General features: G+C 47.2%; 1 protein-coding gene across 2 annotated transcripts in view; it reads left to right on the top strand.

Annotated features, from left to right (window-relative positions):
• Positions 1–23,042, top strand: part of SCAI (suppressor of cancer cell invasion) — a 455,550-nt gene extending 432,508 nt beyond the window's left edge. For both annotated transcript variants that reach the window (XM_063936887.1, XM_063936888.1), the window contains exons 15-17: positions 5,610–5,783; positions 15,121–15,221; positions 22,241–23,042. In XM_063936887.1, coding sequence (XP_063792957.1) covers positions 5,610–5,783; positions 15,121–15,221; positions 22,241–22,387 — 422 coding nt within the window. In that variant the 3' untranslated portion in view covers positions 22,388–23,042. The remainder of the gene's footprint in view (positions 1–5,609; positions 5,784–15,120; positions 15,222–22,240) is intronic.
• Positions 23,043–24,594: the final 1,552 nt, after the last annotated feature.

Raw genomic sequence — 24,594 nt, 5'->3', positions numbered from 1 at the left:
AGTGTCTCTTCCGGACAGGGAGGTGGTGATGGCAGCAATACAAAAGTTGTGTCAACAGAGGGTCATTGTTCCCGTTCCCCCGTCCCAACGGGGGGAGGGGTTCTACTCGAGCCTCTTTGTTGTGCCGAAACCGGATGGTTCGGTCAGACCGATTCTGAACCTAAAATCCCTCAATCCATACTTGAAAGTTTTCAAGTTCAAGATGGAATCTCTTCGAGCTGTGATTTCCAGCCTAGAAGGGGGGGATTTTATGGCGTCAGTCGACATAAAGGATGCCTACTTACACGTCCCGATATATCCTCCGCATCAAGCCTTCCTCAGGTTTGCGATACAGGATTCACATTACCAATTTCAGACGTTGCTGTTTGAGCTTTCCACGGCCCGAGGATTTTCACCAAGGTCATGGCAGAAATTATGGTTCTCCTTCGCAAGCAAGGGGTTACAATTATCCCGTACTTGGACGATCTCCTGATAAAGGCGAGGTCCAAGGAACGGTTGCTGAGAAATGTGAATTTGTCTCTGTCGGTTCTTCAACAACACGGTTGGGTGCTAAATTTGCCAAAATCTCAGTTGATTCCGACCACTCGGCTGCCCTTTCTGGGCATGATTCCGGACACGGAGTTACGGAGAGTGTTTCTTCCGGAAGAAAAAGCTCTGGAACTGCAGGCGATGGTCAGGGAGCTTTTGAGGCCGACAAGTGTGTCGATTCATCACTGTACTCGGGTTCTGGGGGAAATGGTCGCGGCGTACGAAGCCATTCCGTTTGGCAGGTTTCATGCCCGGGTGTTTCAGTTGGACCTGCTGAGCAAATGGTCCGGGTCTCACCTGCACATGCACCGGAAGATAAGTCTATCTCCCAGGGCCAGGATTTCTCCCCTGTGGTGGCTACAAAGTTCTCACCTCCTAGGAGGGCGCCGGTTCCGTATCCAGGACTGGGTACTACTGACAACAGATGCAAGTCTCCGATGCTGGGGCGCAGTCACCCGAGGAAGAAATTTCCAGGGGAAATGGTCGCTCCAGGAAGCTTGTCTCCACATAAATGTTCTCGAGTTAAGAGCCATTTACAACGGCCTGCTACAAGCAAGAAGCCTTCTTCAGGGTCGACCTGTCCTGGTACAGTCGGACAACATCACAGCGGTGGCGCATATAAACCGTCAAGGCGGAACAAGGAGCAGAGCGGCTATGGCGGAGGCCACAAGAATCCTTCGCTGGGCGGAACAACATGTGAGCGCCCTGTCAGCAGTCTTCATCCGGGAGTGGACAACTGGGAAGCAGATTTCCTCAGCAGACACGATCTACATCCGGGAGAGTGGGCTCTTCACCAAGAGGTATTTGCAGAAGTGACGAAGCGTTGGGGAATTCCGCTGATCGACATGATGGCGTCTCGCCTCAACAAGAAGCTTCCGAGGTATTGTTCCAGGTCAAGGGACCCCCAAGCCAGTGCAGTGGACGCCCTGGTGACTCCGTGGGTGTTTCAGTCAGTGTATGTGTTCCCTCCACTTCCTTTCATTCCAAAGGTACTGGGAATCATTCGACGAGCAAGATTTCAGGCGATTCTCGTCGTTCCAGATTGGCCAAAAAGGGCCTGTTATCCGGATCTTCAGGAATTACTTGTGGAAGATCCTTGGCCGCTTCCTCTAAGAGAGGACCTGTTGTTGCAGGGACCATGCGTGTTTCCAGACTTACCGCGGCTGCGTTTGACGGCATGGATGTTGAGCGCCAAATCTTAGCTCGAAAAGGTATTCCCGGGGAGGTCATTCCCACTCTCCTTAAGGCTAGGAAGGAGGTTACGGCGAAACATTATCACCGTATTTGGAGACAGTATGTTTCGTGGTGTGAGACTAAAACGGCTCCTGCGGAAGAATTTCACTTGGGTCGGTTTCTCCATTTTTTGCAGGCAGGCGTCGATGCAGGCCTGAAATTAGGCTCCATCAAAGTGCAGATTTCGGCTTTATCTATTTTCTTTGAAAAGGAATTGGCTGTCCTCCCAGAGGTTCAGACCTTTGTGAAAGGAGTGATGCATATCCATCCTCCGTTTGTGCCCCCAGTGGCACCATGGGATATTGAGGTTGTCTTGCAGGTTCTTATGTCTTCCTGGTTTGAACCTTTGCGTAAGGTTGAGTTAAAGTTTCTCACTTGGAAGGTAGTCATGCTGTTGGCTCTGGCGTCTGCCAGGCGAGTGTCAGTTGGCGGCCTTATCTCATAAGAGTCCGTACTTGATTTTCCATTCGGATAGAGCGGAATTGAGGATTTGTCAACAATTTCTGCCGAAGGTTGTTTCTTCGTTTCACATTAACCAACCTATTGTGGTACCCGTGGCTACGGATGCTGTGGCAGTTCCAAAGTCTCTGGATGTTGTGAGAGCTTTAAAAATCTACTTCGCCAGAACGGCTGTTGCCAGGAAGACAGAGGCGCTGTTTGTCCTCTATGCTTCCAACAAGATTGGTCATCCTGCTTCGAAACAGACTATTGCACGCTGGATTTGTAGTACGATTCAGCAAGCTCATTCTTCAGCTGGGCTACCGGTGCCGAAGTCATTTCTTACCTTACAAGGTCATCACTTACCTTGAAAAAGGGTCCGGAACAGACCCGAAACGCGTTGGTGCGGTGTGAGGGACTATCCTGACGACATTGGGTGAAGGTGTTTGCTGGATCCAGGAAGCTGTCAACCCGGGAGGCTAACTGGAGCTACTCTTTACATCTTATGCGATTGTGAGGATCTATGAGTCCTCAGAAGCATCCGGTAATTACATCACCTTTGGTTATTTAGGATTCTCCCCCACTATTGTGTGTCTATTGTACGTGTGGATTTTTATTGGATTTTATATTGGATCATTCCAGATTTTATTCCGTTGTTCTTGTCATGTTAAAATAAAAAAACGTTTGTGCACTATTGTGTTCCCATTTCCTCTGTTGCATGGTCACCTTGAGGGGAAAATCTATCAAGAGGAGGACCACTCTAAAGAAAACAGAAGGATCTTTTTATGATATGCTGAAGATACAAGTGATTCCCAAGTCTTTGGGGAGTTCCTCAAATAGACATGATGTCGTCTCGTCTCAACAAGAAGCTACAGAGATACTGTTCCAAGTCGAGAGACCCACAAGCAGTAGCAGTGGATGCACTGGTGACCCAGTGGGTGTTTCTGTCAGTGTATGTTTTCCGTCCACTTCCGCTGATCCCAAAAGAACTCAGGATCATAAGAAAGACCAGGGTTCGAGCAATCTTCATTGCCCCAGACTGGCCAAGAAGGGCTTGGTACCCAGATCTTCAGCAGTAACTCATAGGAGAGCCTCGGCCTCTTCCTCCTCGGGAGGACCTGCAGCAGCAGGGGCCGTGTGTACCAAGACTTACCGCGGCTACGTTTGACGGCATGGCTGTTGAGCGCCGTATCCTAGCCAGGAAGGGTATTCCTAAGGAGGTCATGCCCACCCTTATTCAGGCCAGAAAGGGAGTAACGTTAAAACATTACCACCGTATTTGGAGAAAATATGTGTCTTGGTGTGAATCCAAGAAAGCTCCTATGGAAGAGTTTCACTTAGAATGTTTTCTCCATTTTTTGCAGGATGGTGTGGAGACGGGCCTACGATTGGGATCAATCAAGGTCCATATTTCGGCCTTGTCAGTGTTCTTCCAAAAACAATTGGCCTCTCTTCCAGAAGTTCAGACCTTCGTGAAAGGGGTTCTGCACATCCAGCCTCCATTCGTGCCTCCAGTGGCACCATGGGACCTTAACTTGGTATTGCAGTTCCTTCAGTCGGATTGGTTTGAGCCTCTACAAAAGATAGAGTTGAAGTTTCTCACTTGGAAAGTCGTGATGCTTTTGGCATTGGCATCCGCAAGGCGGGTGCCGGAATTGGGGCCTTGTCTCACAAGAGCCCTTACCTGATTTTCCATGAAGATAGGGCAGAGTTGCGAACTCGCCAACATTTTCTTCCAAAGGTGGTTTCTGCTTTTCACATAAACCAGCCTATTGTGGTGCCAGTAGTTACTGACACATTCACTGATTCAAAGTCTCTAGATGTGGTTATAGCTTTGAAAATCTATGTTGCTAGAACAGCTCGTATACAGAAAACAGAGGCTCGGTTTGTCCTGTATGATTTCAACAAGATTGGCTGTCCTGCTTCCAAGCAGACTATTGCACGTTGGTTTAGAAATATGTTTCAGCAAGCTCATACTACGGCTGGATTGCCATTACCGACGTCGGTAAAGGCCCACTCCACTAGGAAGGTGGGCTCGTCCTGGGCGGCTGCCCGGGGGGCCTCGGCATTACAACTTTGCCAAGCAGCTACTTGGTCAGGGTCAAACACATTTGCCAAGTTCTACAAGTTTGACACCTTGGCCGATGAGGATCTAAAGTTTGGTCAATCGGTGCTGCAGGGTCATCCGCACTCTCCCGCCCTTACTGGAGCTTTGGTATAGACCCCATGGTCTTGATGTCGTCCCCAGCATCCTCTAGCACAGTGTTTGCCAACCACGGTCCTCAAGGCACACTAACAGTCCTGGTTTTAAGGATAACCATACCTGATCACAGGTGATTTAATTAGTACCTCAGTTATTTTAATTGAACCATTTGTGCTCAAACATGGTTATCACTAAAACCTGCGCTGTTGGTGTGCCTTGAGGACCGTGGTTGGGAAACACTGCTCTAGTACGTATGAGTAAATAGGATTTTGATAACCTACCGGTAAATCCTTTTCTCCTAGTCCATAGAGGATGCTGGGCGCTTGTCCGAGTGCGTACTTTACCTGCAGTTTAGTTATTACAGTTACACAAGTTGTGTTATCTTGGTTTCAGCATGTTGCTGCAATTAGTTCATGCCTGTTGGCGTGTGTTATGTTGAATGCCATGTGTGCGGCATGGTTGAGGGTGTGAGTTTGTAGATATCTCACCACTAGTTAAGTAATTCCTTTCCTCGAAATGTCAGTCTCCCTGGGCACAGTTCCTACAACTGAGGTCTGGAGGAGGAGCCAGTTCACACCCAATGAAAAGTCTTTAGAGTGCCTATGTCTCCTGCGGATCCCATCTATACCCCATGGTCTTGATGGACTAGGAGAAAAGGATTTACCGGTAGGTTATCAAAATCCTATTTTTACAGATTTGCTCATAGCTTGGGGGTAAGTGTCTGCAAATCGACATATGCAAAGTGTGTGTGTGTCTTCAGGAAGCGTATACAATAAAAGGAGACTGCATTGGTGCAGTGTGCGGCATCTATGATAAAATAGCACAGTTTAAGCTATGGATTCGTCCCAGCCACGCATGATAGAGTAGACAGGACTGGAATAATGTTGATTCCTACATAAAAATGCACCAGAGTTTCAGCATGTTGCATATTACAGTGTTACACTTTGTATTCAGGACAATAGAGGGACTGCACAGGACACACGTAAAACAGGGACATGCAAGCAAAACAGCATCTATACAGACCTAAAAACAAGGGTAGAAAGGGCCCTGCTCATAGAGCGATTATATGCTAATTGGAAGCTGAAATAAGAGGAGTGATTGTGATTCAGAGAGGGGATTGGGGCAGCGTTAGTGTGTGTAGTATAGGCTGTGGTTGTGTAAGAGATGGGTTTTATCAGAGAATGTGACCTGCGACTTCTTCTTACAGATCACTCTCAACGTGGGAGTCTTTTCACCCTCTTCTTAAATAATCCACTTATGGCATTCCTATTCATATCTGGCTTATCCAGCATGCGCAAAGGGCTCTGGGACAAATGTCAGGAACACCTACGAAAAATCAACAGGGATATTGCCCATCTCTTGACGCATTCCAGATCCATAGGTAAGGGATGGATGGAATTAATTTGTATGCTCAGTATACTGTAAAGATCATGCAAAATATATTATTATGGTATTTCATTTTTTATTTTAATTTGAATAATTTTGCGTTACATTTATATACCTATGAACAAATTAAAGCAGTAGTCCTTACCAGCCTCAATGTAGAATGTAGAAATAGATAAAATGCTAATCTATAAATTGAATTGTGTGTCCATGAATGCTGGGCGGAGGGTTCTGACAGAAGGACAGGAGAATGTTCAAATATGTCAATAAATGCTTAAAGCAGGGTTTGCCAAAATCTGACATTACAATCGGGTGTAACTAGGGGTTTGCGAGCGGTCCTTGCTAGCAAGGTATCTAGAATGGTTCCCTACAGCCAGGGTCTCTGCTGCAGTGTCATCCAGAGTGTCTTCTACATGCTCAAGACGAGCACCCCGTAATCTCTGCAGCTACCTGGAGCATCCTGAGGACACTCCGCTCACTGCTCCAGGTACTGGCGTCCGTGGCAATGCCCCCTCCTTGATGTCATCAGTCCCACCATCAGTGGCCCTACCTCCTTAGTGACGCCATAAGTCAGGGGTGTGGCTAGCACAGGGCACAATACAGCTTTGTTACGCCACTGATTACCGTTCAGGATATCCATGCTTGAGTCCAGATGGTTAAATCAAATTAACTGAGGTACTAATTAAGTCACCTTTGCTCAAGCATGGATATCCTTATTTATTTATTACCAGTTATTTATATAGCGCACACATACTCCGCAGCGCTTTACAGAGAATATTTGGCCATTCACATCAGTCCCTGCCCCAGTGGAGCTTACAATCTATATTCCCTATCACATGTACACACAGACACATTCACGCTACGGTTAATTTTTGTTGGGAGCCATTTAACCTACCAGTATATTTTTGGATTGTGGGGGAAAACCGGAGTTCCCGGAGGAAACCCACGCAAGTACGGGGAGAATATACAAACTCCACACAGTTAGGGCCATGGTGGGAATCGAACCCATGACCTCAGTGCTGTGAGGCAGTAATGCTAACCATTACACCATCCGTACTTAAAACCTGAACTGTAGTGGAGGAGTTTGGGAAACTCTGGCCTAAAGGCACAATTGCTAGTTGATTCTCCAATAAAGAAATTACAAAATGTAGATAATATAAAAAAAAAGTTGCAGCAAATAAAATGATGAGTTTACCTCTAACATAGAACAATCACTCGCAACAGTGGTTCTCATCCAGTCCTCAAGTACATGTTTTCTCCTCCTGCTCCGGTCCTCCAGCTGTGTTCAGCTGCAGCAGTGGTGACTGACACTCCTTTTTTTTGGGAGGTGGGGGGCGGGGGGGGGGGGGGGGGGTGTAGCCATTTAAGTTATACTTTATTTAAATACTTCATGGATCTACTTTAGTGATCTGTTGAGGATATATTAAATGTTTGGTTGAGGATATATTAAATGTTTGGAGTAATCTTTTGATGTTAGAATCTCTGTAGCTCTAATTAGCTGCAAAACGTAAATCTGTTTCACTGATGTGGAATAGAAGATTTCAGTTCAGTGTGATTTTCCTTGGCTGGCTTGATTACAGGCAGAGTCTAATATCAGTTTGATTGCAAAGCATTACAGAGCAATTGGAGAGAAAAAAAGGGGGAAGAGGGAGTAAGGAAGGCATTCCTGACACGCATAGCAAGAAGTGATTGTAATAGACAGCCAAGTAGATGTTTAAATAAATGAAGAATGGATTAATAACTGGGCTATTTTGGAATAATCTGATGTTGCATTTCTCTGACGTCCTAGTGGATGCTGGGAACTCCGTAAGGACCATGGGGAATAGACGGGCTCCGCAGGAGACTGGGCACTCTAAAAGAAAGATTAGGTACTATCTGGTGTGCACTGGCTCCTCCCTCTATGCCCCTCCTCCAGACCTCAGTTAGATTTCTGTGCCCGGCCGAGCTGGATGCACACTAGGGGCTCTCCTGAGCTCCTAAAAAGAAAGTACATGTTAGGTTTTTTATTTTACAGTGAGACCTGCTGGCAACAGGCTCACTGCAACGAGGGACTAAGGGGAGAAGAAGCGAACCTACCTGCTTGCAGCTAGCTTGGGCTTCTTAGGCTACTGGACACCATTAGCTCCAGAGGGATCGACCGCAGGACCCGTCCTTGGTGTTCGTTCCCGGAGCCGCGCCGCCGTCCCCCTTACAGAGCCAGAAGCATGAAGATGGTCCGGAAAATCGGCGGCAGAAGACTTCAGTCTTCACCAAGGTAGCGCACAGCACTGCTGCTGTGCGCCATTGCTCCTCATACACACTTCACACTCCGGTCACTGAGGGTGCAGGGCGCTGGGGGGGGGGCGCCCTGAGCAGCAATAAAAACACCTTGGCTGGCAAAATAATCACAATATATAGCCCCAGAGGCTATATATGTGATAATTACCCCTGCCAGAATCCATAAAAAAGCGGGAGAAAAGTCCGCGAAAAAGGGGCGGAGCTATCTCCCTCGGCACACTGGCGCCATTTTCTCTTCACAGTGTAGCTGGAAGACAGCTCCCCAGGCTCTCCCCTGTAGTTTTCAGGCTCAAAGGGTTAAAAAGAGAGGGGGGGCACTAAATTTAGGCGCAATATTGTTTATACAAGCAGCTATTGGGGAAAATTCAATCAGTGATAGTGTTTATCCCTACATTATATAGCGCTCTGGTGTGTGCTGGCATACTCTCTCTCTCTCTGTCTCCCCAAAGGGCTGTGTGGGGTCCTGTCCTCAGTCAGAGCATTCCCTGTGTGTGTGCGGTGTGTCGGTACGGCTGTGTCGACATGTTTGATGAGGAGGCTTATGTGGAGGCGGAGCAGATGCCGATAAATGGGATGTCGCCCCCTGTGGGCCGACACCAGAGTGGATGGATAGGTGGAAGGTATTAACCGACAGTGTCAACTCCTTACATAAAAGGCTGGATGACGTAACAGCTATGGGACAGCCGGCTTCTCAGCCCGCGCCTGCCCAGGCGTCTCAAAGGCCATCAGGGGCTCAAAAACGCCCGCTCCCTCAGATGGCAGACACAGATGTCGACACGGAGTCTGACTCCAGTGTTGACGAGGTTGAGACATATACACAATCCACTAGGAACATCCGTTACATGATCCCGGCAATAAAAAATGTGTTACACATTTCTGACATTAACCCAAGTACCACTAAAAAAGGGTTTTATGTTTGGGGAGAAAAAGCAGGCAGTGTTTTGTTCCCCCATCAAATGAGTGAATGAAGTGTGAAAAAGCGTGGGTTCCCCCGATAAGAAACTGGTAATTTCTAAAAAGTTACTGATGGCGTACCTTTTCCCGCCAGAGGATAAGTTACGCTGGGAGATATCCCCTAGGGTGGATAAGGCGCTCACACGTTTGTCAAAAAAGGTGGCACTGCCGTCTTAGGATACGGCCACTTTGAAGGTACCTGCTGATAAAAAGCAGGAGGCTATCCTGAAGTCTGTATTTACACACTCAGGTACTAGACTGAGACCTGCAGATAGTGCTGCTGCAGCGTGGTCTGTAACCCTATCAAACAGGGATACTATTTTGCGAACATAAGTCGTCGTCTTATATATGAGGGATGCACAGAGGGATATTTTGCCGGCTGGCATCCAGAATTAATGCAATGTCCATTCTGCAGGAGGGTATTAGAGACCCGACACTGGACAGGTGATGCTGACTTTAAAAGGCACATAGAGCCTTATAAGGGTGAGGAATTGTTTGGGGATGGTCTCTGGGACCTCGTATCCACAGCAACAGCTGGGAAGAAAATTTTTTACCTCAGGTTTCCTCACAGCCTAAGAAAGCACTGTATTATCAGGTACAGTCCTTTCGTCTTCAGAAAAGCAAGCGGGTCAAAGGCGCTTCCTTTCTGCACAGAGACGAGGGAAGAGGGAAAAAGCTGCACCAGTCAGCCAGTTCCCAGAATCAAAATTCTTCCCCCGCTTCCTCTGAGTCCTCCGCATGACGCGGGGGCTCCACAGGCGTAGCCAGGTACGGTGGGGGGCCGCCTCAAAAATTTCAGCGATCAGTGGGCTCGCTCACAGGTGGATCCCTGGATCCTTCAAGTAGTATCTCAGGGGTACAGGCTGGAATTCGAGGCGTCTCCCCCCCGCCGTTTCCTCAAATCTGCCTTGCCGACAACTCCCTCAGGCAGCGAGGCTGTGCTAGAGGCAATTCACAAGCTGTATTCCCAGCAGGTGATAGTCAAGGTGCCCCTACTTCAACAAGGACGGGGTTACTATTCCACACTGTTTGTGGTACCGAAACCGGACGGTTCGGTGAGACCCATTTTAAATTTGAAGTTCTTAAACACATACATAAAAAATTCAAGTTCAAGATGGAATCGCTCAGGGCGGTTATTGCAAGCCTGGAGGAGGGGGATTACATGGTATCCCTGGACATCAAGGATGCTTACCTACATGTCCCCATTTACCATCCTCACCAGGAGTACCTCAGATTTGTGGTACAGGATTGCCATTACCAATTCCAAACACTGCCGTTTGGACTGTCCACGGCACCGAGGGTCTTTACCAAGGTAATGGCAGAAATTATGATACTCCTTCGAAAAAAGGGAGTTTTTAATTATCCCGTACTTGGACGATCTCCTTATAAAGGCGAGGTCCATGGAGCAGTTGTTGGTCGGAGTAGCACTATCTCGGGAAGTGCTACAACAGCACGGATGGATTCTATACATTCCAAAGTCACAGCTGGTTCCTACCACACGCCTGCTGTTCCTGGGGATGGTTCTGGACACAGAACAGAAAAAAGTGTTTCTCCCGCAGGAGAAAGCCAAGGAGCTGTCATCTCTAGTCAGAGACCTCCTGAAACCAAAACAGGTATCGGTGCATCACTGCACACGAGTCCTGGGAAAAATGGTAGCTTCTTACGAAGCAAAATTCCATTCGGCAGGTTCCATGCAAGAACCTTTCAGTGGGACCTCTTGGACAAGTGGTCGGAATCGCATCTTCAGATGCATCGGCTGATAACCCTGTCTCCAAGGACCAGGGTATCTCTACTGTGGTGGCTGCAGAGTGCTCATCTTCAAGAGGGCCGCAGATTCGGCATACAGGACTGGGTCCTGGTAACCACGGATGACAGCCTTCGAGGCTGGGGGGCAGTCACACAGGGAAGAAATTTCCAAGGACTTTGGTCAAGTCAGGAGTCGTCCCTACACATAAATATTCTGGAACTGAGGGCCATTTACAATGCCCTAAGTCTGGCAAGGCCTCTGCTTCAAAACCAGCCGGTACTGATCCAATCAGACAACATCACGGCAGTCGCCCATGTAAACCGACAGGGCGGCACAAGAAGTAGGATGGCAATGGCAGAAGCCACAAGGATTCTCCGATGGGCGGAAAATCACGTCTTAGCACTGTCAGCAGTGTTCATTCCGGGAGTGGACAACTGGGAAGCAGACTTCCTCAGCAGACACGACCGACACCCGGGAGAGTGGGGACTTCATCCAGAAGTCTTCCAACTGTTGGTAAACCGTTGGGAAAGGCCACAGGTGGACATGATGGCGTCCCGCCTAAACAAAAAACTAGATATTGCGCCAGGTCAAGGGACCCTCAGGCAATAGCTGTGGACGCTCTAGTGACACCGTGGGTGTACCAGTCGGTTTATGTATTCCCTCCTCTGCCTCTCATACCAAAGGTACTGAGAATAATAAGAAAACGAGGAGTAAGAACGATACTCGTGGTTCCTGATGGGCCAAGAAGAGCTTGGTACCCAGAACTTCAAGAAATAATATCAGAGGACCCATGGCCTCTACCGCTCAGACAGGATCTGCTACAGCAGGGGCCCTGTCTGTTCCAAGACTTACCGCGGCTGCGTTGGACGGCATGGCGGTTGAATTCCGGATCCTAAAGCAAAAGGGCATTCCGGAGGAAGTCATTCCTACGCTGATAAAAGCCAGGAAAGAAGTAACCGCAAACCATTATCACCGTATTTGGCGAAAATATGTTGCGTGGTGTGAGGCCAGGAAGGCCCCAACAGAGGAATTTCAGCTGGGTCGTTTTCTGCACTTCCTACAGTCAGGAGTGACTATGGGCCTAATTTTGGGTTCCATTAAGGTCCAGATTTCGGCTCTGTCGATTTTCTTCCAGAAAGAACTGGCTTCACTGCCTGGAGTTCAGACATTTGTAAAGGGAGTGCTACATATTCAGCCCCTTTTTTGTGCCTTCTGTGGCACCTTGGGATCTCAACGTGGTGTTGAGTTTCTTAAAATCACATTGGTTTGAGCCACTTAAAACTGTGGATTTGAAATATCTCACGTGGAAAGTGGTCATGTTATTGGCCTTGGCTTTGGCCAGGCGTGTGTCAGAATTGGCGGTTTTGTCATGTAAAAGCCCTTATCTGATTTTCCTTATGGATAGGGCAGAATTGAGGACTCGTCCCCAGTTTCTCCCTAAGGTGGTATCAGCTTTTCACTTGAACCAACCTATTGTGGTGCCTGCGGCTACTAGGGACTTGGAAGATTCCAAGTTACTGGACGTAGTCAGGGCCTTAAAAATTTATATTTCCAGGACTGCTGGAGTCAGGAAAACTGACTCGTTTTTTATCCTGTAGGCACCCAACAAAATAGGTGCTCCTGCTTCTAAGCAGACTATTGCTCGCTGAATTTGTAGCACAATTCAGCTGGAGCATTCTGCGGCTGGATTGCCGCATCCTAAATCAGTAACAGCCTATTCCACGAGGAAAGGGGCTCATCTTGGGCGGCTGCCCGAGGGGTCTCGGCTTTACAACTTTGCCGAGCTGCAACTTGGTCAGGGGCAAACACGTTTGCTAAATTCTACAAATTTGATACCCTGGCTGAGGAGGACCTTGAGTTCTCTCATTCGGTGCTGCAGAGTCATCCGCACTCTCCCGCCCGTTTGGGAGCTTTGGTATAATCCCCATGGTCCTTACGGAGTTCCCAGCATCCACTAGGACGTCAGAGAAAATAAGATTTTACTCACCGGTAAATCTATTTCTCGTAGTCCGTAGTGGATGCTGGGCGCCCATCCCAAGTGCGGATTGTCTGCAATACTTGTATATAGTTATTGCCTAACTAAAGGGTTATTGTTGAGCCATCTGTTGAGAGGCTCAGTTATATTTCATACTGTTAACTGGGTATAGTATCACGAGTTATACGGTGTGATTGGTGTGGCTGGTATGAGTCTTACCCGGGATTCAAAATCCTTCCTTATTGTATCAGCTCTTCCGGGCACAGTATCCTAACTGAGGTCTGGAGGAGGGTCATAGTGGGAGGAGCCAGTGCACACCGGGTAGTACCTAATCTTTCTTTAGTTGTGCCCAGTCTCCTGCGGAGCCGCTATTCCCCATGGTCCTTACGGAGTCCCAGCATCCACTACGGACTACGAGAAATAGATTTACCGGTGAGTAAAATCTTATTTTATCCTATTCATTGTAAAATCTTTAAACTGCCCATATATGCTTTAATACAACCATTTGGATAGGTACAGAGGTACAGTATTTGCTGGCGTATAAGACTACTTTTTTGCCCTGAAAAACATGCCTCCAAGTGGGGGGGTCGTCTTATACGCCGGGTGCACTTCAGTTGGGATAGACATAGCTGCCATAGTGGCCTTCCGATACTCGCCCGGTGCCCATAGTGGCCTCCCGATGCCCGCCCACCTCATTCTACTCACCATCCAGTATCGCGCGATATCCAGTGCGGCCGCGGCAGGTCACTAGTGCCAATTACAGGGAGATGCAGGGACTGGCCGGAGGCGCTGCGGTCGTGTTGTGGCCGTACAATGGTGACAATGACAGGTACTGTAATGGCACTAATACTAATACTAATGGCACTCATGTGAAACCGGTAACACTAAATGCACACAGGGGTATACTTTTATACATTTTACAACTTTCTCCTCGCCCCCTCCCCCCTTCTTATGCATACCTTGATAAATACTCCCTATCCAAATCTCTTATCAGGTCATAATATACAGTATGTCACAAATCTGATGTTCTTTTACGTTTTATTTGGTGTGTGGAAGGGGGTAGTCTTATACGGCGAGTATATAACCAAACTCTATATTTTGAGTGGAAATGTTGGGGGTCGTCTTATACGCCCAGTCGTCTTATACGCCGGCAAATACGGTAGGTTATTAGTTTGGACATGATCACATAAGGCTACAACCATTTGGATAGGTACAGAGGTAGGTTATTAGTTTGGACATGATCACATAAGGCTACAACCATTTGGATAGGTACAGAGGTAGGTTATTAGTTTGGACATGATCACATAAGGCTACAACCATTTAGATAGGTACAGAGGTAGGTTATTAGTTTGGACATGATCACATAAGGCTAGATTGAACTGGGGACAGCCCATGCTTTGTTCTGTGGATGGGCTGGATAAACAGATCCATTGTCCATGCACGTGGGCTGTTGCTGACATTAGGGGAACTGGATTTGCCACTGAGCCTGATACAAATGCTGCCTGCAAGGGATCATTTTTGGTTAAATAATTTGCTAACATTATGGGGTGTATTCAATTAAGGTCGAAACTGCCGTCTTATCGAAAAGACGGCAGTTTTCGACTTTTTCAGGTTGGAAGGGGTTCCGACCTGTTCAGTCCCGAGCATTTTTATTCGACAAGTCTGGGAATTCGACTTGTCGAATAGTATGTGAATCGGCGGTATAGCTGCCGATTCGCATACTTCTGCGGGGAAACGGGGCCAAATTCAACAGGTTTTGCCCCGTTTCCGACCATCTCAGTTCGACTTAAAAAAAAATTGAACTGAGATGAGGGACCTGAGAGGGGGGAGAGCAGCGGGCAGACGGGGGACAGCAGCATTGCAGGAGGATGTGGCACAGCCGCCAGACCTCACAGCAGCGTCCACCCGGCTCCAGCAAGCGGACCCTCACTTGCTGGAGCCGGGTGGATGCTGCCGTGAGTGGCGGCTATTACACATCCTCCTGCAGCGCTGTGCTGTAGCGCTGCTGTACCCTGTCTCCCGGCGGATCTACCCTTCCTTATCTCAATTCGACTTTTGTAAAGTCGAATTGAGATGGGCTTTGAATGAATAGCCCTTGTCGGATTCACTCCGAAAAATGCATTTCGGAATGGATCCGAACCTAACTGAATATACCCCTATGGCCGTTTTATGCTTAAAAATGCAAAGGACATTTCCATAAGATGTATTTAGTGCAGTGAATCTTGTATAGTTGCGCTTCCTCAACTAAAATAATATCACAGTCTGTTGAGAATAAATGATGATTTGGGCAGATTATGCTCATGGGTTCTGTTTTGTTTTTTTTAATTCATTTTTGTATTTTAATTTTTGCCTATTTCACTCTGCATCTCCTCTTTCTCTCAGACCAGGCATTCCTTCAGTTTTTTGGAGATGAATTCTTGCGTTTACTCCTTACAAGATTCATATTTTGTTCGGTAACTCTTAGAATGCACAAAAGTTTCAAGGTAAGTAATTGTGCTGCCATGTACAATATATTTTTTCTGTTTTTGCATTAGAAATACGCTATAGTAGGTTTACTAAGGGGTATATTCAATAAGTGTCGGACGTTGCCGTCTTATCGGAAAGACAGCAGCTTCTGACAGATTTAGGTCGGAAGGGGTTCCGACCTGTTCAGTGTCGGGCCATTTTTTATGACATGTCGGGAATTCCCAACTTGTCGGAAACCACGTGAATTGTCAGATTAGCTGCGGATCCGCATGTTCCGTGGCCACATCAGACCGGTTTTGGTCCTGGTTCCGACAATGTCAATCCGATTTTTTTTAAAGTCGGATTGACTGTCAGAACCAGGGAGATGAGACGGGGTACAGGTCAGCAGGGACGTGACCATGTGTGGAGACAAGTGGGGACGGAGCGACGTGGATGGCTGGGGAGTGGCTGTTGGGACGGAGCGGCGTGGACGGCTGAGGAGCGGGGAGGGGCTGTCGGGACGAAGCGGCATGGACGGCTGGGGAACGGCTGACGGGACGGAGCGGCGTGTACGGCTGAGGAGCAGGGAGCGGCTGTCGGGACGGAGCGGTGTGGACGGGTGAGTAGCGGCTGTTGGGAGCGGCCAAATCAGACAATCGGATTTGGCCAGCTCATTGAATACTGACCTGTCGGATCTTTTCCGTTGGAAAGGATCCAACAGGTATCGAATACACCCGTAAGGCACTGTTGAGCAATGGATTTAAAACTGCAATAGGAGTTAATGCTTAACTAGCCTTGTTTAGTATTTTTCTCTATCGTCCTTGTGGATGCTGGGGTTCCTGAAAGGACCATGGGGAATAGCGGCTCCGCAGGAGACAGGGCACAAAAAGTAAAGCTTTCCGATCAGGTGGTGTGCACTGGCTCCTCCCCCTATGACCCTCCTCCAGACTCCAGTTAGATTTTTGTGCCCGGCCGAGAAGGGTGCAATCTAGGTGGCTCTCCTAAAGAGCTGCTTAGAGAAAGTTTAGCTTAGGTTTTTTATTTTACAGTGAGTCCTGCTGGCAACAGGATCACTGCAACGAGGGACTTAGGGGAGAAGGAGTGAACTCACCTGCGTGCAGGATGGATTGGCTTCTTGGCTACTGGACATCAGCTCCAGAGGGACGATCACAGGTACAGCCTGGATGGTCACCGGAGCCGCGCCGCCGGCCCCCTTGCAGATGCTGAAGTAAGAAGAGGTCCAGAATCGGCGGCTGAAGACTCCTGCAGTCTTCTAAAGGTAGCGCACAGCACTGCAGCTGTGCGCCATTTTCCTCTCAGCACACTTCACACGGCAGTCACTGAGGGTGCAGGGCGCTGGGAGGGGGGCGCCCTGGGAGGCAAATGAAAACCTTTTTTGGCGAAAAATACCTCACATATAGCCCCCAGAGGCTATATGGAGATATTTAACCCCTGCCAAGATTCACTAAATAGCGGGAGACGAGCCCGCCGAAAAAGGGGCGGGGCCTATCTCCTCAGCACACAGCGCCATTTTCTCTCACAGAAAGCCTGGAGAGAAGGCTCCCAGGCTCTCCCCTGCACTGCACTACAGAAACAGGGTTAAAACAGAGAGGGGGGGCACTGATTTTGGCGATATTGAGATATATATAAAGATGCTATAAGGGAAAACACTTATATAAGGTTGTCCCTATATAATTATAGCGTTTTGGTGTGTGCTGGCAAACTCTCCCTCTGTCTCCCCAAAGGGCTAGTGTTGGTCCTGTCCTCTGTCAGAGCATTCCCGGTGTGTGTGCTGTGTGTCGGTACGTGTGTGTCGACATGTATGAGGACGATGTTGGTGAGGAGGCGGAGAAATTGCCTGTAATGGTGATGTCACTCTCTAGGGAGTCGACACCGGAATGGATGGCTTATTTAGGGAATTACGTGAGAATGTCAACACGCTGCAAGGTCGGTTGACGACGTGAGACGGCCGACAAACTATTAGTACCGGTCCAGGCGTCTCAGAAACACCGTCAGGGGCGTTAAAAACGCCCATTTACCTCAGTCGGTCGACACAGACACAGACACGGACACTGAATCCAGTGTCGACGGTGAATAAACAAACGTATTTCTCATTAGGGCCACACGTTAAGGGCAATGAAGGAGGTGTTGCATATTTCTGATACTACAAGTACCACAAAAAAGGGTATTATGTGGGAGTGAAAAAACTACCTGTAGTTTTTCCTGAATCAGATAAAATAAAATGAAGTGTGTGATGATGCGTGGGGTTACCCCGATAGCAAATATTGGCGTTATACCCTTTCCCGCCAGAAATTAGGGCGCGTTGGGAAACACCCCTTAGGGTGATAAGGCGCTCACACGCTTATCAAGTGGCGTTACCGTCTCCAGATACGGCCGCCCTCAAGGAGCCAGCTGATAGGAAGCTGGAAAGATATCCTAAAAAGTATATACACACATACGGTGGTTATACTGCGACCAGCGATCGCCATCAGCCTGGAAATGCAGTGCTGGGTTGGCTTGGTCGGATTCCCTGACTGAAAATATTTTATTCATATAGAGCATTTAATAGGATGCATTCTATATATATGTACGTGAGATGCACAGAGGGATATTTGCTCTCTGGCATCAAGATAAGTACGTTGTCCATATCACCCAGAAGATGTCATGGACACGACAGTGGTCAGGTGATACAGATCCCATACGGCACATGGAAGTATTGCCGTATAAAGGGAAGGAGTTAGTTGGGGTCGGTCCATCGGACCTGGGGACCACGGCAACAGCTGGGAAATCCAACCTTTTTACCCCAAGTTACATCTCAGCTGAAAAAGACACCGTCTTTTCAGCCTCAATCCTTCCTTTCCCATGAGGGCATGCAGGCAAAAGGCCAGTCATATCTGCCCAGACATAGAGGTAAGGGAAGTAGACTGCAGCAGGCAGCCCCTTCCCAGGAAAAGAAGCCCTCCACCGCGTCTGCCAAGTCCTCAGCATGACGCTGGGGCCATGCAAGCGGACTCAAGGTGGGGGGGTAGTCTCAAGAGTCTCAGCGCGCAGTGGGATCACTCGCAGGTTGACCCCTAGATAGTACAAGTATTATCCCAGGGGTACAGATTGGAGAGTCGAGACATCTTCTCCTCGCAGGTTTCTGAAGTCTGCTTTACCAACGGCTCCCTCCGACAGGGAGGCAGCATTGGAAACAATTCACAAGCTGTATATCCAGCAGGTGATAATCAAAGTACCCCTCCTACAACAAGGAAAAGGGTATTATTTTTCCACACTATATTGTGGTACTGACGCCAGACGGCTTGGTGAGACATAGTCTAAACTGAAATCTTTGAACACTTACATAAAAGGTTCAAATCGAGATGGAGTCACTCAGAGCAGTGATAGCGAACCGGAAAAAAGGGGACTATATGGTGTCCCTGGACATCAAGGATTACCTCCATGTCCAAATTTGCCCTTCTCAACAAGGGTACCTCTGGTTCGTGGTACAGAACTGTCAATATCAGTTTCAGACGATGCCGTTTGAATTATCCACGGCACCCCGGGCCTTTTACCAAGGTAATGGCCGAAAAGATGTTTCTTCAAAGAAAAAAGGCATCTAAATTATCCCTTACTTGGACGATATCCTGAAAAGGGCAAGTTCCAGAGAACAGTTGGAGGTCGGAAGAGCACTATCTAAAGTAGTTCTACGACAGCACGACTGGATTCTAAATATTCCAAGAATCGCAGCTGTTTTCCGACGATACGTCTGCTGTTCCTAGGAATGATTCTGGGCATAGTCCAGAAAAAGGTGTTCCTCCGGGAGGAAAAAGCCAAGGAGTTATTCGACCTAGTCAGAAACCTCCTAAAACCAGGCCAAGTATCAGTGCATCAATGCACAGGAGTCCTGGGAAAAATGGTGGCTTCTTACGAAGCGATTCCATTCGGCAGATCTCAGGGGATTTGCTGGACGAATGGTCCGGATCGCATTTTCAGATGCATCAGCGGATAATCCTGTCTCCAAGGACAAGGGTGTCTCTTCTGTGGGGGCTGCAGAGTGCTCATCTTTTAGAGGGCAGCACACTCAGCATTCAGGACTGTGTTCTGGGGACCACGGATACCAGCCTGAGAGGCTGGGGAGTAGTCACACAGGGAAAAAATTTCCAAGGAAGTGTGGTCAAGTCTGGAGACTTCTCTCCACATGAATATACTGGAGCTAAGGGCAATTTACAATGCTCTGAGCCTAGGAAGACTCCTGCTTCAAAGTCAACCGGTGCTGATCCAGTAGGACATCATCATGGCGGTCGCCCACGTTATCAGACGGGGCGACACAAGAAGCAGGAGGGCAATGACAGCAAGGATTCTTCGCTGGGCGGAAAATCATGTGATAACACTGTCAGCAGTGTTCATTCCGGGAGTGGGCAACTGGGAAGATTTTCTCAGCATAAATGAATTCCACCCGGAAAAGTGGAAACTTAATCTGGAAGTTTCCACATGATTGTAAACCGTTGGGAAAGACCAAAGGTGGTTATGATGGCGTCCCACCTGAAGCGCCAGGTCAAGAGACACTCAGGCAATAGCTGGGACGCTCTGGTAACACCGTCGGTGTACCAGTCGGTGTATGTGTTCCATCCTCTGCTTTTCATACCCAATGTATTGAAAATGATAGGAAGGAGAGGAGTAAGAACTATACTCGTGGCTCCGGTTTGGCCAAGAAGGACTTGGTTCCCGGAACTTCAAGAGATACTAAGAAGGGTCTTGATTCGGCAAGAACCGTGTCTGTTCCGGGACTTACCGCAGCTGCGTTGACGCCAAGGCGGGTGAACGCCGGATCCTAAGGGAAAGAGGCATTCCGGAAGAGGTCATCCCTACCCTGGTCAGAGCCAGGAAGGAGGTGACCGCACAACATTATCACCACTTAGGTGAAAATATGTGCCAGGGTGTGAGTCCAGGAAGGCTCCACGGAAGAATTTCAACTAGGTTAATTTCTACATTTCCTGCAAACAGGAGTGTCTATGGGTCTCAAATTGGGTCCATTAAGGTTCAAATTTCGGCCTGTTGATTTTCTTCCAGAAAGAAATTGGCTTCAGTTCCTGAAGTCCAGAAGTTGTTAAGGGAGTACTGCATATACAGCCCCTTTGATGTCTCCAGTGGCACTGGGCGATCTCAACGTAGTTTTGGGATTCCTAAAAAATCACATTGGTTTAAACAACTCAAATCTGTGGATTTGATATATCTCACATGGAAAATGACCATGCTGTTGGTCCTGGCCTCGGCCAGGCGAGTGTCAGAATTGGCGGCTTTATCTCACAAAGCCATATCTGATTGTCCATTCGGACAGAGCAAAGCTGCGGACTCGTCCCCAGTTTCTCCTTAAGGTGGTGTCAGCGTTTCACCTGAACCAGCTTATTGTGGTACCTGCGGCTACTAGGGACTTGGAGGACTCCAAGTTGCTGGATGTTATCAGGGCCCTGAAAATATAGTTTCCAGGTTGGCTGGAGTCAGGAAATCTGACTTGCTGTTTATCCTGTATGCACCCAACAATGCTGGGTGCTTCTGCTTCTAAGCAGTCGATTGCTCGTGGGATTGGTAGCACAATTCAACTTGCACATTCTGTGGCAGGCCTGCCACAGTCTAAATCTGTTAAGGCCCATTCCACAAGGAAGGTGGGCTCATCTTGGGCGGCTGCCCGAGGGGTCTCGGCATTACAACTTTGCCGAGCAGCTACGTGGTCGGGGGAGAACACGTTTGTAAAATTCTACAAATTTGATACCCTGGCAAAAGAGGACCTGGAGTTCTCTCATTCGGTGCTGCAGAGTCATCCGCACTCTCCCGCCCGTTTGGGAGCTTTGGTATAATCCCCATGGTCCTTTCAGGAACCCCAGCATCCACAAGGACGATAGAGAAAATAAGAATTTACTTACCGATAATTCTATTTCTCGGAGTCCGTAGTGGATGCTGGGCGCCCATCCCAAGTGCGGATTATCTGCAATACTTGTACATAGTTATTGCTAACTAAATCGGGTTATTGTTGTTGTGAGCCATCTTTTCAGAGGCTCCGCTGTTATCATACTGTTAACTGGGTTCAGATCACAGGTTGTACAGTGTGATTGGTGTGGCTGGTATGAGTCTTACCCGGGATTCAAAATTCCTCCCTTATTGTGTACGCTCGTCCGGGCACAGTACCTAACTGGAGTCTGGAGGAGGGTCATAGGGGGAGGAGCCAGTGCACACCACCTGATCGGAAAGCTTTACTTTTTGTGCCCTGTCTCCTGCGGAGCCGCTATTCCCCATGGTCCTTTCAGGAACCCCAGCATCCACTACGGACTCCGAGAAATAGAATTATCGGTAAGTAAATTCTTATTATTCCTCTTGCCATTTTAAAACAGTCAGGGAAATACCCCAAAGAGCAGTGGTTTTGACAAACCGTGTCTTAGTAAATTTAACCCCATCAATCAAATGTTTTAGAACAACCTCATTTTTCCAATTTGTATTAAAATTTAAGCAATTCAAGTCAAGTGAATAAAATGAAATGGTACAAAGGGAAGTGGTATCTGTTAGACGTTAAAAAAAAAAAAAAAAAAAATGTAGTTAACAAAGAACGAAAAAATAAATGTCAATAATGTCACAGTTCTAATAAGTGTTTCTCAGGGAACAAGTAATGTTTCAAGAACTGTTCTGCATTAATGACACTTGTATATCTGCGTGCTCCTGAGTCTCTACTCTCCAACCATTGCACAGTTTGTGGCTTGATCCTGACCAATCAAAACTGGATAGAAAGTAGTAAGTCAGTTGGGTCAGCCAGTTGTCTCCATGGGTGGAGTGACTGGCTGACCCAGGAGTGAAAAGGAGTCCCAAGTGGCCATATACAATTTGATTTATTTGTTTAGCTTGCCTAGTAAATGTCTGGATTTGTGCAGTTTGGACCACACTCCACCAGAGTGCACTGTGTAAGGATATCCCGTAGTTCAGCCTTGAGAAACTGCAGAATCCGCTCCGCCTTGGGACACGCACCCTTCATACAGTAATTCACTTATGTTGAATCCTCTTCATCATTTAACAGTATTTTGTCTTACAGGAAACTAGGAATTACCCAGAAACCTACCCTCCTCTTCCTCGGGATGAAATGGTGGAGAACCTTCATCTGCAGAAACAGATTTTGGAATTGGCCTCCATATTAGATGTGAGGAACCTATTCCTGGAAAGCACCATGGATGAATATTAAATACCACTTTTACTTGAACATTTTGTGACTTTTTAAAGCCACAGACACTGGAAGGTGCTTCTTCTTTTTCTTCTTTTTCTTCTTTTTGTTTTACGTGCTACGTCAAATCTCTTATACAGAGTAATTGGCCCTTTTTGCTTTGTAAGTTCAAAGCTTTGGTTCTGAAACAAGCACCTCCCTGAGAAAGGTACAGAGAAGCTGTGTCTGCACTTTCCCTGCCTCGTTCCCGTATGTTCAGTAGTGTGGCACATAGTGCTTGTGTTTTTTCGCTTGCAGGTCAATGGCAGTAGTTTTCCTGCGCATGATGTTTTAGGTGTTCTGTCCTGGAATGATGAAATATCCCTCCTCCCCCACAGCATGGAGAATTTGCTTTATGAAGACAGAGGAGGAAAGAGTTTAAACACCACAGAACAATGGCTCTTCAGGATACAGTTTTTAAACACCCTGTTACCGTACTGCGTCAAAAAAAAAAAAAGGCTGTCATTCACATGCAGCCATATTGGCTTATATAGCCTTTGTATTTTCATATTGCTGGACTATTAACTATGTTTACGATGGTACTTTACAACTCCTAATGTTAGTCAATTATACATGAGGCATTCGGGTGAAGGCACAGTTTCAGTGATAATATTAAACATTTTTTATTTACATCCTTCATGCATCCCACCCATCCTCTCCAGTGTGTGCCGAAGGAACGGAACTTTGAGTACATTGTTTAGGATACCATATGGGATATGCACACTTAAGGGATACAAATTAAACCTGGAAGTTCTAGAAATGTTAGGTCCTATAAACCTGTATGATTTACTACCTGTGTCTATCACAGGATCAGCATTGCATAGTAGTGCCTTATGTGTTCTAGTTTTAGTTCATTTTAAACATAACCAAAATTGTTATTTTTTTTTTTATTTCTACGCAATTGTAATTTAATGTCATGTTGTAGAATAAGGGAACTGCTCGCAGAAAATGAAGCCTGTGATTTTTATAACCTGTGTTAGACATGTAATGCCCCTGATAAGCAACAAAAATCTGCAGATACTTATTTTACTATTCACATTAAAATAGCGCAGATCAGTGTAGTTTACAGCTTATCCTAAATGTTTTAATTAAGTTGAACGATCACCTACCATTTTTGGATGCAGCCCTTTGTGGGCTAAAATGGTTATTCGTAAGTGCAGAAAAATGATGTACTGCAATAGTCTCTTGTGGTGTTGGTTGAAAGCTTTGTGCCAACAAGTAGAGAATTGCATCATTTTCAAGGCCCACAAGTTACCCAATAAATGGTGTAAATTTCAGATAGGAAATTATTCAAAACCCTGCTATAGGTTAGTGGGTAGCAGTCACTGCCCTGCTGGTCTGCAGAGCTACCCAAAGAGTAGTTCGGTTTCCTGTTTAAGACCTGCCTGGCCATACTTACAATGCCGGAATCGTGCACAGGTGCAGAAGGCTTCCTAGCTTGGAAAGAAGGAGACTTTGTTGCTAGCAGACTTTCGTGCCCCAGGTGCAGTAGCTAGCCCTGTCCTTGGTAGCATTATAGAATGGTGTGTTCCAGGGACCATACAGAGAATGTAATCTCTTTGATATTGACAGTAATAATAAATAATGAACAATGACTGCCTAAAGGGAAGAAGAGGAAGACCTCCACAATATACCATCACAGTGGAGCATTTTTAAAACTACTTGTCTGTACCAGTTGGGAATGGACTTATACCTGTTGTAAGGGCTGCCATGGAGTATTAAAGGAGAAAGACTGCCCTCTCATGGGAAGGGAGAGGAGGGTTTAAAATGTATGCGTAAAAGAAATATCAGGATTTTGGTACTTAGCGATAAATCCCTTTCTCCGATTCCACAGGGGCCACTGGAGCGTAGTTACAATGGGGAATAGTAGGCAGTAATTGGGAGCTGGCACTTTAAAAAAAATTCTAACCCTGTGGCTAGCTCCTCCCCTACTATCTCCCCTCCAAGCCAGTCTACGTAAAACTGTGCCCAAGGAGAGCTGTAATAGAGAAAACCATAAGGTAGAGGAGGTTATTGACGTCTACTCAACCAGGATAACCCAAACTAACCCTGGAATCGAACCTAATAATAAACAGGATAACCTGAACTCAACAAGCGGTCATTAATTGAACCGCAAACCGTTAAGCAAAAAACAACAAGGAGGAACAGCGCTGGGCGGGCGTCCAGTGGCCCCTGTGGAATCGGAGAAA

This window comes from Pseudophryne corroboree, chromosome 8 (assembly GCF_028390025.1).
Source record: "Pseudophryne corroboree isolate aPseCor3 chromosome 8, aPseCor3.hap2, whole genome shotgun sequence".
NCBI classification, from domain to species: domain Eukaryota; kingdom Metazoa; phylum Chordata; class Amphibia; order Anura; family Myobatrachidae; genus Pseudophryne; species Pseudophryne corroboree.
The sequence above is the reverse complement of the archived record's forward strand: the minus strand, read 5'-3'. Positions and strand labels throughout refer to the sequence as shown.